The sequence below is a fragment of the Octodon degus genome, unplaced genomic scaffold, assembly GCF_000260255.1.
Source record: "Octodon degus isolate 3935 unplaced genomic scaffold, OctDeg1.0 scaffold00026, whole genome shotgun sequence".
Lineage (NCBI taxonomy): Eukaryota > Metazoa > Chordata > Mammalia > Rodentia > Octodontidae > Octodon > Octodon degus.
In genome coordinates, this window is record NW_004524602.1 from 18,081,261 (window position 1) to 18,099,841 (window position 18,581).

Consider the following 18,581-nt stretch of genomic DNA (forward strand, 5'->3'; position numbering starts at 1 on the left):
GACCCTCACCCGTATACCCGGGAGACCCTCACCTCGCACTTCCGGAGCGCTTCCTCCGCGTGGGCCTCGCCTCCTCTGCTGTCCTCCATCTGTGCCTGCAGCTCCACCACCCTGCGCTCCAGTTCCTCGGCTCTGCCCTGCAGCTTCTCCTTCTCCTCCAGCAGCGCCTGCTCCCGCATCTCAGCCCCCAGCTGGCTCTGTTCTGAAGCGTTGCTCCGGCTGGCTAGGACCTCGACATTCTGTTAAAAACAAGTAGAGTGAGCTCGGGAGCGTGACGCCACGGGCCGGCGCCTGGAGCTGAGGCCCAGGAGGCCCTGGCATCTGAAACTGCACCTCGTGCTGCCCCGAGGCGCAGTGGTAGCACTGCGCGCCCTGCGCAGGCCCAAGACCTTGGGTCTGATCCCAGCAGCGCAAAAGCAGTCAAAACTAAAGCTCTGAGTGGAGCGTCAGATGGGCGCGGAGCCGCACACCTGGGATCCTGGCGCTTGTGAGGCAGGAGGATCACCAGGAGTCTGAAGCCAGCCTGGGCTACACTGTGAGTTCCAGTCCAGCCTGAACTGCATTGTGAGACCCTGTTTCTTGTCACTGGAACACAGCCGCCCTGCTTGACTGCAGACTGTCCGCGGGGCCTTGGAGCCACAGGGAGCAGGGCCGAGCAGTTGTGTGCAGCAGAAACTTGAGCCCTGTGGTGCCACCTGGCCTCGACTTGCTCTCCAGGCCCACGGCTTGCCAGCTGTCGCCTGTGCTGGGTCCGTTCCGGTCTCCGCTGTAATAACTGGGGGCGGGGGTGGGGAGGTGCCGCTTTGCTACACCTTAGGAGGAGGAGATGGAGGCCTTGGTGGATGGAGGAGCCTGCCCAAGACCACGAGAGGGGGCTGCAGCCCGGCACACTGAACCACACACTGGGCTCAGCCCTACCAGTGGAGGGTGGGGCCCTACTAGCAGGCCTTGGTGCACAAACAGAAGTTCAAGTTTGCTTAAACTCTGCTTAGATTTCACAGGGCCTTTTGAGCAGTTTCTTTCCCTTTCCAGACCTCTGTTGTAGCTTTTGGGTCTGGTTTACTCCTTTGGTTTGTTACACTAGCAAGACAATTTACACTTGCAAGTCTGATTTATTTCACTTCTGTGTCATTTTGATTGTTCTGTTGGTGGTGCTAGTGGGGTTTTAGAGACGTGGTCTTGCTATACAGCTCAGGGTGGTCTTGAGCTCACTTCGTAGCCCAGACTGGTCTCAAACTTGCAATGATCCTCCTGCCTCAGCCTCCCTCATCCTGGGATTACAGGTGTGCACAACCAAACCCGGTTTTGATTTCTTTTTTCCTTTCTCTTTAAAAGTAACAAAACAAGCCCGGGCCAGCAGGCTCTAGGTGGTGGTGCTGTACATGATTCTCAACAGACAAGAACAGCAGGAGCTGCAGGCAGTGCACCATAGACCCCAGGCACCACCGACCCTATGTTCAGGCTGGCAGCCTGAAGTGATGACACCGAGACCTGTCCGGAGCCCGCACAGAGTCCCACCTGCCCACGTTTAATTCTATACCTCTGAGAAGCCCACTAGAGCCACAGTGAGGTCAGCTGGGCCTGCTGCGAGAAAACCCAGGCCCCAGCTGAGTGGGACTGCTCAGGGTCACTGGGTGCCCACCTTTCCTGGGGAGCCAGCGAGGGGCCGCATCACAGAGAGAAACACAGAGGAATGCATTGTCGTACAACTTTGAGGGCAGATTTAAGAATCCAATAGCTGATCAGATCGAGGCAAGAAAAAGCCTAGATTGTTCCCTCCTGCCCTAGACCTCCCCAGAAAAGGCGACAAAACAAAGGAGCAGGTACCAAGACAGGGTGGGGTAGGACAAGGACAGACATAGGTGGTGGGCCAGGACTGCGACACAGCCTCATGTACCCTGTGAGGGCTTCCCTGCGTAGCCACAGTGTGCTGGGGGAAAGCGCTGCCTGCCTTGGGTGGCACCAGGACTGCTGGACGGCGCACGTGAAGCCCTTCCACATATGACACCCGAAAACCAACTCAGAAGTGACGCCGGGCCTGAAGGGAAGAGGGAAACCATGCACCTTTCTGAAGAAATGTAACCAGGGCCTCCCACAGGCCAGCTCAGCACACTGTGGCCGGCCATACCTTTTGCCCTAAAAACCCCTAAAAGAAGCACAGTAATAAATACTGTGGCCCTGGGTCAGGCAAAGTCTTCTTAGCTGCCCACCAATAGCACAAGTAAAGTAAGTAATAGACAAATTCAACTTCTTTGATTTAAGAACCTTTGTGGTACAAATGACACCATCAATGACGAAATGATACAACTGATAAGAAGACATTCACAAGTCATATTTCTGATCAAAGAATCAAACCTAAAATACATGGAGAATTCTACAACTTAATAAGAAAAAGAAAAGGAGCTAAGCATGGGGGCCCACGCATGTGATCCTGGTACTCTAAGACGCTGACCCAGGGGAATCTCCTGGGTCTGAGAAGCCCACCAGAGCCACAGTGAGGTCAGCTCAGGGAGCCTGTCTGAAAAGAAAAAGAAAAAAGAAAAGGGCTGCAAGCATAGCTTAGAGCAAAGGCTCTGGGCTCGATATAATAATAACAACAACAACCCATTTTTTAATGGGCGAAAAAGTTGAGTAGGCTAGAAATAGGCACTTTTCTAAAGGAGATATACAAAAGCCCAAGAAGCATTAAAAAACATGTACAATATCCTTACCATCATTAGTGACAATAAGGAATCTGTCCAGAGGACAGGACGAGGTCTAGCCTGCCCCCCACTTTCTCCATGACCTAGATTTTTAATTCCACACCCTCTGAGAAGCCCACTGGAGCCATGCAGCTGAGTTATAATAAAATGAGCTGGTAAAACAAAACCACCAAGAGGCACCAACTCATACCGCTTAGGATGGCTTTTGCTCGAAAGACGGTAACCGCTGGGGAGCACGCAGGGAAGTGCAAGCACTCAGGCACCGCTGGCAGGAGTGTAAAGTTGTGTAGCCACATTGGGAAGTAGTTTTGGAGCTTCCGCAAAATGTGAAGCAGAGGTGCTTATAACCCAACAACCCGACTCCTAATAGAAATAACCTGCATTGCCCAAAAGCTCACACACAGATGCTGCACAGCATCAGTACTTTCTGGTACTCTGTACGGTACCCAGAAAGTGAAAACAACCCAAATATCCATCAACAAATAAATGGTCACATAAGATACGGTTTGTTGTAGTCAGGGTTTGCAAGGGAATGGACTTCATATTGGACACATAATCATAGGGTTGTTCAATAACGTTCACCCAAACTGTCACGTGCAGAAGAGCACAAGGGACCCGTCCACACACCGGACAGCCAGAGAGTCCAGCTGAGGGCCTGGGTCCCACAGCAGTGCTTCGCACAAGCCCGGCTGCAGGCCTAGAGCCCACAGCTACGACGCACGCGCATCTCTACCAGGATCTACACTGGGGAGGCCCAAAGGTCGGTGGCGGAAGCCAGAGTGAATGTGCCGGCGGGCTGAGGGCCTGCACTGGAGCCAGCAGCGATGTTCAGCGTAGCAGCACCGCTCCCTGCAGAGCACGAGCTCCTCGGAGGGTGACAACCGCTGACTTCGTACCCGGAAAACCAGTGTGGCAAGCTTCCCCAGGGAACCAACGGCAATCTTCCCCTCTAGTTCTCCTTTTATTCTGTGGGCAACAATCCTCAGGTGGGCCTTCTGCCCCCGGCACCCGGCTGACTCGGGTCATCTGGGTGTCACAAGATGGCCAGTAGTTCATACACCACATGGTTCTTTTAATAGATCGGTGTTTGGCCACAGACAGGGATTAAAGACATGGGTATGTGCTGAACACAGGTGAACTTTGACAACACTCTACTACCTGCAAGAAACCAGTTACAAAAGACACTGTATTTACACATAGATACAACGTCTATGACAATAAGTCTACAGAGATGAAAAGTAGCTTAGTGGTTGGCCACGAGATGGGAAGGGACAGAAAGCACTACTATCGGGTGTGGGGTTTCGTTGGGGCGTAATAAAAATGTTCTACTGTTGGCAGTGGTGATGGCCACAGTGCTGAGGACATATGAAGCACTAGATTGCATGCTTCACATAGTTGAATCATACATTACATGAATCCTACCTTAATACACTCCCTTTTAGAAAGAAAACAAAGGGCCAGCCAGATAGCTCAATGGACAGAAGCACCTGCTCAGGCAGAGCGCAGTGGCCGGGGTTCGATCCCTGGTGTGCCATGCTGGCCCAGCCCCTTGAGGCGCACTGAGATGGCAATTGAGACTGGGCATAGTGGTGAATTGAGACTGGGCATAGTGGCACACACCTGTAATCCCAGTGCTTAGGAGGCTGAAAACAGGAGGATTACTACAAGTCCAATCTGTGTAGTGAGACCCTGTAGACCCTATGCTAAAAACATAAAAAAAAAGAAAACAAAAAGTAGAGAGAGACCAGGGAGGCCTAGAGGTCAGACGAGACCATCAGAAGGATGCTGTTTATCCCAGTGGCCTGGTGGTTTTCCCAAATGTTAATGAAAGTAAGAGGAGACTCGAGATATCAGCCCAAAACCCTGAATAAAGCAAAGAGCACGTACACGCGTGGCCAGCGAGTGCTCGTCGGAGTCCAGCAACACCAAGGACAACCAGACGGGGGTTAGCCAGGCACAGGTCTAACCGGCACCCACCCTGGCATGCTGGGTTCAGGCACCTGAGCTGTACTGTGATTTCAGAACACAGCTTTCGAGCCTGTGGCCCAGCGTGTGGCTGGCAGGGTTACTCCGTCCCCAGCTTTCACAGTGGCATGGGCTGTTTGACTCCAGGAAGCCTGTGTGCTGGTACTTAGTATGCTTTGACTATTTGTAGAAGGATAACATGCTTTTTCTAAGTTCTGCAGAGTGGTAAACCACAGTGTGTATACACATCAGTTTAACATAAGCCTCTGTTGACAAACCTTTACAGAAACCCCTGATCATTTACTGTTGTATATATGAAGTCCAAGAACAAACTTCCTTTCCTGAAACTTTACCTAATCACCCAGAATCTTTTACAAAGTCACCTTTGTTCAGTGCAAGTATGACATAAATTCCTCTCTGTGTCCCAGAAAAGGGAAGAAAAGGGATTCAGAGAACCCCTAGTCTCTCAACGCTGAAGCGCTCTGACTACCAGTCCTTGTTTCTGCATCCTAAGCTCTGTGTCTCGTGCCTGTGTCAGAGACAGCGGGACCACAGCAGGCCCAGAGCTGGCCAGGACGTCCACAGACAGCAGGCCACAGGCAGGAGCACCGCAACCCCACGAGGTGCCAGTCGCAGACCTGCAGGTCGTCCCCAGAGATGCCCACAAGCATGCTTTCGGCTCACTCAGCCGCCTGGCGTCGTGTGGGCAACCTTTCCACCTACAAGCTTGGTCTGTGTTTGCTCTTCTGTGTTGCTCACGCACGCAGCAGCCATAAGAGGTCCACAAAATCAGCCCCGACTCCTCAGCCACGTCAGAAAGCCGGGGACATCACCACGCAGGCAACGGCAGCAAACGTGCTGTCTTTCCTTTCCAAGATCCACCCATCACCAAGCCTTGCACAAAGACCACCTTTACCTTTCAGGCAGCCAACATCGAAAGCCTGCTAACCAGTGTGGGCGGTGGGAGAAAGAGGCGCTTTTCTCCCTGACAGGAGGTGCCCTGCAGCAGATCCACCATCAGAACTCGACCAGGCCTTCCCTGAGTCTCAGTAACCTCTCTTCTAGCAGCGCCGCAGCTAACGCATGCAGAGCGCCTTGCGACTGCAACCAACTCAGCACTGCAGCGCAACGACTGCTCGCCGAATGTCAACGCCTTCAGCACTGCACAGAGTGCACCAGTCCAGCGCTGCTCAGGACGGCGAGGCGGGAGTGAGAGCGTGAGGACAGGCATGGAACAGAGCGACACACGGCACACCTGTGTGAAGGAAGTGAGGCTATGGGAAACAGTCAAGAGCTGCTTTCGATCAAAAACCATCTCATGATTTCTGAATGCTGAACCACGGAAATAAAACATGCAGTACTGAAAGTGACACACTTTTTCTTTCAAGCGACTGTCCACGGGCATCTGCAGGACAACACGCTCCGTGGCCGGCCCTCTTCCTTCTCCCCAGCCATTCACAAGCACTCCTGGGCCGGCACGGGTCACCCGGCCCCGGCTGCTAGCAGCTGTACAAACAGCGGAGTCCAACCCTCCGACATGGGCTCACACAGCTCATCTGTGCCTCTGCAGACACACGCATGCGGAGTGGCAACGGCCGGACAGCACAGGGCTTGCGACTGCAGGCGTGGCTCTCCTGCGCTCCCACCAGGCGCTCCCCAGGCAGAGAAGTCCTGCATGCGCTGATGAGAGACCCCAAGAGCCGAAACGATTGCTTGCAGACTCAGGTCTGTCCTTGAAAAATGTTCATCTTGCCTTCAGTTCATAACATTTTCTGTTCTACACCACGTCTGTTCTTACATTAAGAAGTCTGTGTGTGGTATTCCGGGACGCTGCCACTCTCGCCCTGTGACTCTGCTGAGTGCCCTCCTTCTCCGCGCCTGGCACACGCACATGGATCCCAGTGTGGGAAGCATTCGCCCATCACCCCAGCACGGCTTCGCATCTCTGCTTCTCCCTGAGCCATGCTGCCACCCAACAGGCCTACGGATCCTCCTCGCCCGTCTGTCAAAGGGGTGCAGCTGCAGCTCTCGCCATCAGAGTGAGCACCTGGCGGAACGAGACCGCAGCTCCTCTGGGCACCGTGGCTACCACTACTAGGCCAGCAAGACCCATGTGTGGTCCCCAGAGGGCAAGGCTCTGCACAGCCCCCTGCAGCTCTGAACCACCAGCTGGAGCTCCAGGCCACCACCTGCACGCTTTCCCAGCCACAGGCCCAGCCCACACCTCTCCGAGGAGAACTCGGAGGTCTCCCACAGCAACTGTGCCCACAAGAGGAAGACGTCATGACCTCAGAGGGAGGCAGGCTCTTCCAGGACCAGCCACTAAACCCGCTGGCCCACGGCCACTCAAGGCTGCTCTGGTAACGGAAGGCAACCGAGAAGGCAGCTCTTCCCGAACAGGCAGACGGCGCACTGTAATGCACTGAGTCTCTCAGTGCCCACCACTCTGAAGACTGATATGAAAGAGAGCAACAGTGTGTCACACACACACACACACACACACACACACACACACACACAGCAAAACCCTGGTCCTTGCCGGGTGAGTGCGGGTGATGCCTGGCTCACAAGTGTCTGCAGGGGTTAGCGCCACACTTAGGAACGGCCACACTGCTCCCGGGAGCCAGAGCACCCGGGCGCCACCTCTGAATGTTTCACCTGGTCACAGGGCTGACACCTCAGCCGACCTCAGTCCGCCCCCTGAGCAGACACCTCTGTTTTACTAATTAACAGGCCTCTGCTGCACCAGTGGTTGCTTGTCTCCCGGTTTTGCTGAACAGCAAAAACAGCTGAGGCATGGAGGCCGGGAACTGGAGGGAAGGCCAGCCAGTCAGCTCCACTTCACAGGCCACTCCCACATGGCGGGGTCCCCACAGCGCAGCACCCACATGTCCTCCAGGCGGACTCACCTATGGTGAGTCTCCTGCCTCATCCCTGCAAGGACGGGACCATCTGCTCCACCTGCACAGCGAGGGTCACCAACGAGGTGCCTCCTCCTCACTGCTGGTGTGGAGAACACGTCCCTCGGGCCTTCTCACCAGCAGCCCACTGGGGAACAGCGAGCTCTCCAGCCATCGGAAGGGCACCATTTTAGCCCTGAGGACTTCTGGTCACTCCTTGGGTAGTCTCTGGGGAACACAGCCTGGCCTGGGTTACACACACTCAACCACACTTTGGCTTCCTCTCTTTAATACCACTCTATTTTCTCTGGGTCCTCTAAGTCCCCAGGAGACGAAATGACCCAAGCATTGCCTCTTATTTATAAGGCAGTTTCTCTAGCTGTGAGGGCCACAGCCCTAGCTAACCTGTGACCAGCACAGGAAGGTTCTGGTTAGAGAACCGAGTAACGACCAGGGTGCTGCAGGATTCAAGAGCTGGGGCCTAAAGGGGCTGCACCCCGATGCCCCCACACTCCATACTCTGCAGGGGGAGACTCCCAGCAGATTAACATGGTCACAGATGGACCACATGGCCTTGCAACTAGCTTGCTGTCAACGCCCACGTCAGACAGGTCGAACGGGATTTCTGAAGATAAACCTGCAGCTTTTCCTGGCAGCGCCAGAGCCTCTGCGAAAAGAACCACAAGCTTGCTCTCGATGTGCCAGGCCCCCACCAAAGCCCCAGTTGTGCAGATACCCTTCCCAGAATCTTGCTATTTGTGAAAGGTGATCTCACGCTTTCCCACTTGGCTAACATGCCCACGGTAATCGCTGAGGATCGAGCTAAGCTAGAGAAACTCTACTGTTTTTCTTTTACTTTCTTTTTTCTTTTTCTTTTTCTTTTTTTTTTTTTTTTTTTTTTGTGGAACCGGGGATTGAACTCAGGCCCTTGAGATTGCCAGGCAAATGCTTATTCTACTGAGCTATCTCCCAGCCCTGTTGTTTTAAAACTGTAAAACAAAAATGCTTCCTCAGCCAAGAACACAGGAGCTGATGGCCATTTCCACAGGTGCCTCACTGCCCTCTCAGCGTACATCCCATGTAGAAAATGTTGCCCTTCACCCTTTCAAGAACAAGAACACTGCTGACCAGGAATAGAACAGCTCTGCAAAAGGGACCAACGCTTAGAGCAAGCGCAGGCTGGGTGCTCCCACGGGGACCGGGACACAGGAGGGGAGGGTGACCTTTATTTCCTCCTTCAAAGTGCCTGCTCAGGGACAGAGCCTGGGCTTCCGGCTGGGGTCACAGCCAGCTCTAGCTCGCCAGGCAGGGAAGGATCCCAGGGCAGGTACGGCTGCCTGCTCGCTCCGGGGCTCTGCTCGCTCCGGGGCTCTGTCCAAGTAACAATTCCTTTGAGTCACAGCTCAGTTTTCTTAAAAGTGAATCACGAATAAACTCACACATTATACAAATAAGAACAAAAGGAAGAAGACAGTGCAAAGCATCAAAGCAGAGTCACATGTAAACATCAGATGCCATCTCAGAAGGTGCAGCCCCTTCCTGGTCCCCTCAGATCCACTGACTCCCAGCCAGGCTGGGGGCTCAACTCTCTCGGTCCCCCCTTTTCTGAGTGGAGAACAAAACGGCAACTTGTCTCTCCAGCGATGTGGGAAATACAGGTCAGAGCAGCTGTATCCAATCAAAGGCTCAACCCAGATGGCTCAGGGACGAGCCCATCTGTTTTAGAAAGAGGACCTCCCCACGTACCATCATAGGAACCTGCTTCTCCCCCGGCCCCACCCGAGACCAAGAGTTGACAGAGAAGGTCCAGAGCCTCCCGGCCGCTGGAGCCAGCAGGGTGGTGAGGACGACAGAGCCTGGTGGAACAGGGCCCGGTTCACGTCCTGGTTCGACCTCCCGAGTGCATCTCAGCTCTGTAGGGACAGTGACACCACCACCTTACAGAGTCCTGACAGGCGGTGTGATGCCTGTGAAACACGCCCCATGCAAGCACACAGCGCACACTCAAGGAGCATGGGGCCAGCGGGGAGAGCAGAGCCGTCTCCTGCTGCGCAAGACAGGAAGCGATGCCAGTCTCGGGTGTGGTGCCCAGGGCTGTGGAGGCTCCAGCGTAGCACTGTGGGCAGTAGCAGCAGGCGGCCAGCCACCCCTCTGCTCTGAGCCTGCCACATGGCCCCAGAACTCCCTCACAGCGGATACACAGTGAATGAGGCACAGAGCCATCCCTGAACACTTTAGCTAGGCACTGTGCCACTGAGCTGCCTCCCGGGTCCCTCATCCCTGGAGACTTTAAAGTCCCCTGGGGAGTCAGAGGTGTCCCCAGGAGGAACTGAAGTCATCACCTGCTGAAGTGAGCTCAGCCTCACAGGATACACTTTTGTGCTGTGACCACCCCCTATGCCAGGGCTGTCCCTGGGAACCAGCCCAGAGGCCTGACCCCGCCTGGGCCAGCGAGCACCACCAGAGCACAAGGCTCTGGGCCAGACTGGCACGGCACGGGCACTGCCCGAGCTCAGGCACCTGGTGCCACCTGTCTCCTCTTTCAGGTCCCGCACAGGGAGGGGGCAGCTGCTAACCCTACAGGCCGAAGAGCCGGACACAGCCTGAGTGAGAGCCTGCCGGCTGGAAGGGAAACTTGGTCAGCAGTTTGTACCTCACCCTGGTCCCCAGCGTGGCACTGGCCTGCACCCAGGCCACCAGGCAATCAGCTCAGAAGAGATGTCAGAGCCTCAAGCTATGTGATGTTCACTGAGCACACAAATGCTGTGTGTGTGTGTGTAACAGTTGAGACGCACTGTGTTAGCTGTCTTCAGCTAAATCAACTTGTTAGCCGGCCTGAGCACCTCAGCCCAATCTGTGGCAGTGTCTCCATGAGGAAACCCTTTCACCCTCGAGGCGTCCTACATAAAAATCCATGTCTAGCAGCCTCTGGTCCCACATCGACTACTCCGCAGGTCCCTCTGCCCGGGGCTGCCACCTGTGCATCACTAAAAGCTCCATGCTGCACGGAGTCAGGCTTGCTTTGTTGTGCCTGTACTCAGAAAGGCGGCCTGTACTTCAGAGAAACTGAGTGTGAATTGAATGTCCAGTCTGTTTTTGTTTTAGTTTTTTTAAACAAAGGCTCCATTCTCAATGGAAAGGTTTTACAAAGTCAGCCATCCGCTTGGAGGCGTGGGTCTTGGCGGCTGCCAAGCAATCTCTTCCCACGATGACCAAACTCTCCACAGCGAGGAAGAGGCTGCTCACTCTCCAGAACAGCCAACTGGAGTCTGCAGGGCACATGCAGCCAGCTCAGTGGCACAGTGAGGTTTCTGCCGTGGCAGGCCCAGTGGCCACAGGGCCAACACCCTTCATCCTCAGTTATCACCGCATACCTCGAATGACAGAGCCCCTGCTCCCAGAGCCCGGGAATGCACACACCTTCCACACGCCTGGGGACCTTGGGCTCCCCAGATGGCCCCCTGTTTATCAGGCTGCAGAAAACACAAGACATTTCTCTGTTTGCTTTCTGCTGCTAACAGTGGCTGCCTGCCAAGGGAAAGGGTGTAAAGAAAAGCACCTCATTTCCTGCTCAAGCCCAGAAAAGCACCCATCCTCACGCCCCGGGCCCAGTTTCCCACCACTTGCATCCGCAAAGCTGGACCCTGCGACTGCTCCACATGCAGCTGGCCCCCCAACTCCGATGGGACTGGCCTGGCAGGACCTGGCCCAGACAGCCTGGAAGAACCACGCCGCTCCAGCCCAGAGCTCCTGTGAGTCCCAGCAACACCTCGCTGCGTCCACACCAGCAGCCCAGCCCACGACCTGCCCTGCGGTCCCACTCATACTCTGGCAAGTCTCCAGACTGAGCACCGTTGACTCCTTCTCTGTCACAGGCCTTTGTGGAACATCACGTGGAAGTAAGACCACAAACAAGGATTATGGGTCATGCCTGATAAATCTGGTGGCACCAAAATATTGTGGTCATATAATTCTGGGAAAAATTATCTTGCCAGAGTCTTTTCTTGTTGAATAACAATCTCTTTTCTTTTCTTTTCTTTTTTTATTTCGTACAGGGTCTACAGGGTCTCACTACGTAGATTGGACTTGAAGTAATCTGCCTGTGTTCAGCCTCCCAAGAGCTGGGATTACAGGCTCACGCCACCTTGCTCAGTCTTAACTGCCATCTCAACATACCCCTGGGGTGGGGCCGGCACAGCAGGTCAGGGATTGAACCCCGGCTGCTGCGTTCTGCCTAAGCAGGCGCTTTAGTCTGCTGAGCTATCTGGCCAGCCCAACAATCATTTTTGCCCATGTAGTAAAGGCTCTGAGAAGCCCTATGAGAAAAGCCACTTAACCCAATATGGGCGTTCTGCTCAGGCCTGCCCTCTGCTCTCCAGCTCCTCTGCCCCCATGACCAGCAAAGTGCCCACATGACCCCTGGGCCCCTGGACACCAGCACAGCTGCCCGCTGACCTCGCAGTGCCCCTCCCGCCCTCTGCCACACATTCCCCACCTGGGGCAGGAGGTTACGTGGAACCACAAACCAGACTTTGCTGAAACGCTTCGGTGGTTTTGCATAAAGGCCAAACAAACAGCAGAGCATGCCGCCTGGCCCACAGGCTGCTCACGCTGGCCCTGCACTGGCTCCTTCTTTCCTTTTCAAAGTTCCCACCTACCTCGGCTGCCTGCCACCAGCAGGCCTGTCGACCTCTGCATGGACTCAGCCTCCTCCTTGCACTGCGGCCTTAGAGCCTGCCTAATCCCCAGGCTGGGACCGAGCGTGACCCCTCTCCTCCATGTGCCCTTGTCCAGCTAAAGTTCAGGGCACAAGCGATCTGAGGACAGCGAGCTCGTGTCAGTTCCTGCTCACCAGGCTGAACAGTGTCGGACCCAAAAGATAACAGCTGCACCAACGGAGCTAAAGTATGAGTCGCTGTGGCGGCAAGGAGAGGACAGACGTCCATCTTGTTCGGTATGGAGAGCTAATCCCCCCGCCGTGGGCCTCCCTCTCCAGGCAGAAACGAATAACTCCTCCCACTGCACAGAGGGAAGGAAAGGGCAGGAAGAGGGGCGGCGGCAGCACATGCCGACCCACTGGGGCCTGGGAAGCGGGCCGTGCTCTGCTCGCTTCTGCCCTGTCCCGAGGGTGAGGAGAACAGCATCCGTGTTCTCCTGGCAGGCAGCAAGGGCCTTTCTTAAACGAGGGTCCTTCCAGGAGGAGCAGCGCTCTGCCCACAGGGACCCCAAAGGCCCATCCCCGCGCGTGTGTGGCACAGCTCACGGTCGGGGTCTTGGGGTCGAAGTCACCAGTGTAGACGCTGCAGGCACCACTCTGCCCCTTAATCCCACCCCAGGTCAGCAGCTGTCCCCAGCACTCTGCCTGTCGACAGCACATAAGCAGCCTGGAGCTCGAAGGCTCAGGCACTGGAGACCTCCCTCTGCTGAGGCCTTCGGCTTCATGGGGGCCAGCTCCAGTGTCCATTATAGAGCTGGGGACAGCCGGGTGCTGTTCCTGGAGTGTTTGCTGGCAGCCGCAGGACCCACGCCCTCCAGACACCCACACGCATGCTCATGCCCCACCCCCACTTGTCCCACAACCCCACCCGCCACAGCCTAGCTGGGCCTGTTTTTTTCTTTAATGCAGAACCAGGAGCTGAACTCGGGCCTCTGCGCTTGCCAGGCAAGCACTTTTCTACTGAGCCACCTCCCTGCCCCAGGCCTGTTTTCCGTGCCACAAAACAAGCACAGTCCCACCTTCCAGGGCAGACAAACTGCACCGGGCCAAACGAAGAGGCATCCTGCTCAAGGCGTACTTTCCTGCTGGACAGACGCTGTCCCTGGTGCCCACAGTCTGAAGTCACCAGATGTGCCAGGTGCTGCTGGGGACCTGTCGGAAGGCTCTAGCCCCTGACCTCCTCCTCCCCTGCCACCCACTCCAAAGGTCTGGGGCCCAAGGGCGCCAGAGAAAGAGGTCCTCCTGTTCTAGGGTCTGGTACTCCGTTCTGCTCGCTGATTCCATGGAAAGTGGCCCTGATGGCCCCCTCGCCCAGCGGACCACATGGAGACCACAGAGCAGTCTGGGGGATGGGGCCCTAACCACAGCAAGCACCACCCCCTGCACCTGCAGACACTGCGCCACCTACTGTGCGGCAAGGTCCGTGAGCGTGGCCAGCACAGCCCTGGGCCCGAGGCCCTTCATCACACCCTTACTGATGAGGAGACGAGGGCACCACCTGTAGCAGAGGTGCTGCACGCGCGCCCACAGGATTCAGAGTGAGTCTGATGCCAGCTCACGCTTTTGCTTGTACAGTGTGACCCAAGGGTACCACGTCAAACAGCATGCTGTGAGCAGGGGCAGCCCGGCCGACTGCAGCGAGCCTTGGTAATTATCTCCACAGCAGATGCAGCACGGAGAAGGCTGTATCCGTCCCAAATGCCAAGTGAAACTCTCAGTCTGTTCTGTCAATAACTCTTGATAATTATGATTCCCTTATAAGGGGCCACATTGTGGTTTCAGGACCCCTCAGAGAAGAAAAGAAGGTGACTCTGGCTTTGTTTTTATTTAATGTGTTCATCACCTTTATGAACGCATCCAGCTGTACTCTGGGACTTTTCTGTGAACATTTTCCCTGCAAACCCACACTCCCCTCTTCTCTTCACTCCTTTATCTCCACACCCCAGAACACAAGCAGCTCCTTCCCGTCACGCCCCGCTGTCAGCTCTGCTTAGCAGCACTGCTAAGTCATTCTTGGCCTCTGGAAAAAGGCTTTCATTTTTCTTGTCAATTTATGTGCTTCCCAAGTTAGGCTTTCAGATGAAAATAGATGCTGTTCCAATTCTCTCACCCTTCGCACAGCTCTAACTAAAACTGCAATGGATGAGAACACCAAAACTTAGTGCCACCGAGCTCCACCGGGGAAAGCCACGCAGGTCACAGTTCAAATGCTGGCCAGCTCCGCCCAGGACAAGGTGGGTTAGTGCAGTGTCCTTTCCCAGTGCTGTGAGCCCTGAATCAACTAACTACTTAGACGCAGAGCCTGAAGAAAAACACAGTAATGCTTTGATATAACCCAGTTCCCGTCCTGGGTCAAAAGGGCAAAGTGCAGCTGCCTGGGGAGTCCTCACAGCTCTGACACTGGAAGTTTGGGTTGCACAAAAGGCTGGATTTTAAAGAAACAAGCCAGTAACAGGCACGAGGAATTCACGACAGGAGGGCGGCCCTGGTGCCGATGGCGCTGAACACACTCAAGTCTGAGGCACCACCACACCTTGAGCACTAGAGAAGCTGGTGATGCACCCGCAGCAGCGGGGCCCCGGTGGGAGAGGAGCTGGCTGGCGGGGCTGGGCCACAGCACGCCCCAGGGCCACCGCCAGGCTGGGCTACACACAGCCACGTCAGGGTGAGGAGGGCAATTGCCTGCAGAAAGAAAACGCCGGGCCTGAGGAAAGCCAAGAGCAGGGCGAGGTCGCACAAGCTGACTCTGCCCTCCGAAGACCCCCAAGGATGTAAACAAGAGTTGCCTTCGGGCAATTTCTAGCAGAGGTGCTGACAGCCGTCTTCACAGCTCTCGTCATGCCAGGCACTAAGACGGAAGCAAAGACACAGCTATTGCCCACCGAGGCGCAGAGGCCCCACCGCTGGCCTCGCGGCATCACACACCCCCACACAGAGGTACTTAGAGGGACAGCGAGCGCGCCAGCGTCTGAGCTCACACCCAGACAGTGCCAGTTTCCAGGGAACACCCTTGGCCAGGGCTGCTGGACACGGTGCCAGCTGCTCACCGAGCACCACTGTGTGCACGTGGCCAGGGTCCAGGAAGAAACCGAAACGCACAATCCAGTTGCATGGAATGGAAAATGTAACGTGCCCACCTGCAATTAGCTTCAAATGAAGAACCAAGCCCATTCAGCGCAAAAGAGAAACAAAAGAAAGCCCGTAGGCGTAGGTCCGTCCCCAAAAAAGACCCTGCTCTCTGCGTGTTTTTACAATGTATGTTTCTGTTTTAATGGCCTCCTAAGTTTATCCTAAGCCACCCACAAGGTGGAGCATGGAATGCTGCATGGGGGGGGGCAGGGGCAAAGGACAAAGAACACGGTGGTGGCAGAGGTGACTGCTCTACACCCAGGGCTCACAGGACCCAGCAGGGACCAGAACGAGCAGGGTTTCCGCAGGAGAAAGCCTCCCGGCCTCCCCTCAGGGCCGCAGCCTGCCCCGTCTGCATCGCACACACCATCTGCGTACAAGTGCTCATTCTGTGATAATAAGAGGTGTCTGACTGAGCCTAGAAATGTAAAATTTCTGAGATAGCAGGAATACAGACTCATAAAAGTGATGGTCTTGGGGGCCGCTATCTGTTACCCTGGGGATCCAGCTTCAAGTGACTTTTGGATTTATGTTCCGCAGCACCCAGTTCGCATATCCTTCAAGGACCATGGAACTACAGCAGAGGCATGTGACATTATCCTCAACCACATGAATTCAGGAAGGAAGCCTGGACCACTCAGGATTCCAGATCTTGTCTCCAGTGCCTGGACCAGTATCACAGATAATTGGAGCCTAAGAAGTCCTATTTGCTACAGAAACTCACCAAGCGCCACTTACACCCATAGCTGCTGAAAAGAATAACACAGAACGTAAGCAGCGGTGGTCCACTGAACCCACTACACGGGACACGAGAGGCTTCCCCATGGCTGGCAGTGCATCTGCTTACACTCGAGAGGGTCTCTGTGCTCCTGCTGCCGTTGTGGGGAGCCTCAGGGTCTCCAAAGGTCCTGCTGAGCTACAGACCGCTATTGTGTGCTCAGTCTGTAAAAATCAAAGAGAAGGAAACAGCCAGTGTCATTTATCTCCTCCGGCTTAATCGGCTAGATTTGTACTCTGGTGATTCCATGCATGAGGCCTCTGAGTCTTGGGTGTGCCCTTCAGCACTCGGGCTGGCTCTGACTGCCTACAGACTTGGTAAGTATGCAGGGCAGGACAACGAGTCCTCCACGCATGCGGGAAACTCCCGCCGCATCTGTCTGTGACCCCAGCTTCCTGACCTGGTGAGCCCTCTGGACAGGAGGGGAGGATGAGCTGAGGCCTGGCCTCGGGTTCTGGGTGACCTCTAAGCATCATCTCTTTCTTTAGATCTTATTTGACCTTCTAATATTTTCAGAAGAAGGACAAGAGGATTAATAAGATGGAACTTTAACACCATTAACTTTGCTGGAAATTTGAAATCATAAGCTCATTGGTAAAAGCATTAATTCTGGTGCAATATTTATTTTCCTTGCTTTGTTAATACCCAGTGGGGAGTCAGGCTTCAGAACCCCACGCACTGAGACTCACACGGATGGCCACACCAGCTCCTGTCTCCCACATGCAAAACAGATGCAACCTCACACACGTTTCTCTAGGAGAAAGTCAAGCTGGGACCCCGAGTGCCCGGCTCTGGTAACTGTCCAAGTCTCTGGGACAGTGGTCTGCTTCTCTTTCAGTGGACCAGAGGCACACGGGGACAGCAGGGTCTTGTCTGGGTCTCAGAACCTACCTCTTCTCTCTGCTCAGAGGGACTTGTACCCCGGGCGAGGCCAGAAACTTGGGTGTAAATTCCAAAACCACACATCAAGCGAAGCTTTGCTTCCTTTGAGGAAATGGTACTTTTTCTCTTGTGGACAAAAGAACCCATCATCGTGTTGGTATTTCCTGTCCCACTGTGCCGCCAGGAGCCTCGGGGCCTACGTATCTAATCCACCGGCAGGAAACACGGCTGGGCTTCACTTTGTCTCTATTCTCCCCCAAGTCGACTCTATTTAATTTTGTTTTCCATAATCTTTCATAAATATGTTTGCTCCTTGTGTTTTGAGAGTAACCTCAGATCAAACCAATGCAAAACTGTCGGGGGGAACAAATCTTTAAGTCTGTGACTCACAGAACGTGCCCCAAAGGGGCACCTGGCAACCCCTCGGCTCCACTCTGGGCCCGAAGGTGGGGCTGGATGCATTCTGCAATGGGATACCACCGAGCTCAGAGCGATGGGCCCAGCTCTGCCTCCCACTCCACCCTGCACTGCAGTGGGCGAGGTCCTGAGGGTCCTCGGCGTCCCCCACGAGGGGTCAGTCAGCGACCTCGCTGGAAGGATGAGGATCTGAGAGCAAGGCCTGCGGTCACACAGCTGTATGACGGCAGTCCCAGAGCCACTCTGTGTTTTTGTTATTTCATTTCCATTTTTCATGATTTCAAGTACATACTGTTATCTGTGTGGGAAACTCCAGGCCACACTAGAGAAAATGCACCTCCTCCCAGATCTGTCCCAGCATCCAGGTTCTGTGGGTGAAGCTGCACACACAGCAGGATCACACTTGCGCTGATTTTACTCTCAGACACGCAGGGGAAACACTCTCTGCATTTTCTAATAACAGTCTACTTTTTCTCACAATTTCTAGTTTTCCCTACCATCTCTCAATGTCAGTCTAGGATAGCAATAATCTGAACCTGATTTTAGCATGTAGCAGTAGTCCTTTTGGTTTTAAAAAGTCTTTTTGGGTGCTCTAATTCCCTAGTGTCCAGGGCCCAACTCAAAAGTCTGAGGAACAACTTGTAAAGGGGGAGGTGGAGTGAATACTTGAAGAGGAACGAAACGGCACGAAGGCATTAAGTGGGGCGGACACCGTGGCCTCAACAAGCAGCCATGAGACCTCCGAGAACCACAACAAACAGACTCTCGCCCACACCATACTCCAAAAAAAGTCAAAATGGATCATAAAATTAAAAGTGAGGGCTAAAAGTACTAAACTGTTAGAAAAAGAATAAAGCTTCACGACCTAGGATGAAGCAATAGCTTCTTAGGTATGACCCAAGTAATAAAAGGACAAAAATTGGTAAACTGGACATTGTGAAAAGTTAAAAATATTTGCATTTCAAAGGACAGCATCAAGAAAATGAAAATAAAGAATGAGAAAAATCTTGTACATTGAATGATGTGGTACTGGTATCTAGACAATAGAAAGAACTATTAAAATTAGTTTTTTAAAAGACAGCTCAGGGGCC

At 54.3% G+C, this 18,581-nt stretch overlaps 1 protein-coding gene across 1 annotated transcript in view; it reads right to left on the minus strand.

Moving 5' to 3' along the window:
- Positions 1–18,581, minus strand: part of Cgnl1 (cingulin like 1) — a 123,637-nt gene that overhangs the window by 27,065 nt on the left and 77,991 nt on the right. The window contains exon 9 of the mRNA XM_023712661.1: positions 33–239. Coding sequence (XP_023568429.1) covers positions 33–239 — 207 coding nt within the window. The remainder of the gene's footprint in view (positions 1–32; positions 240–18,581) is intronic.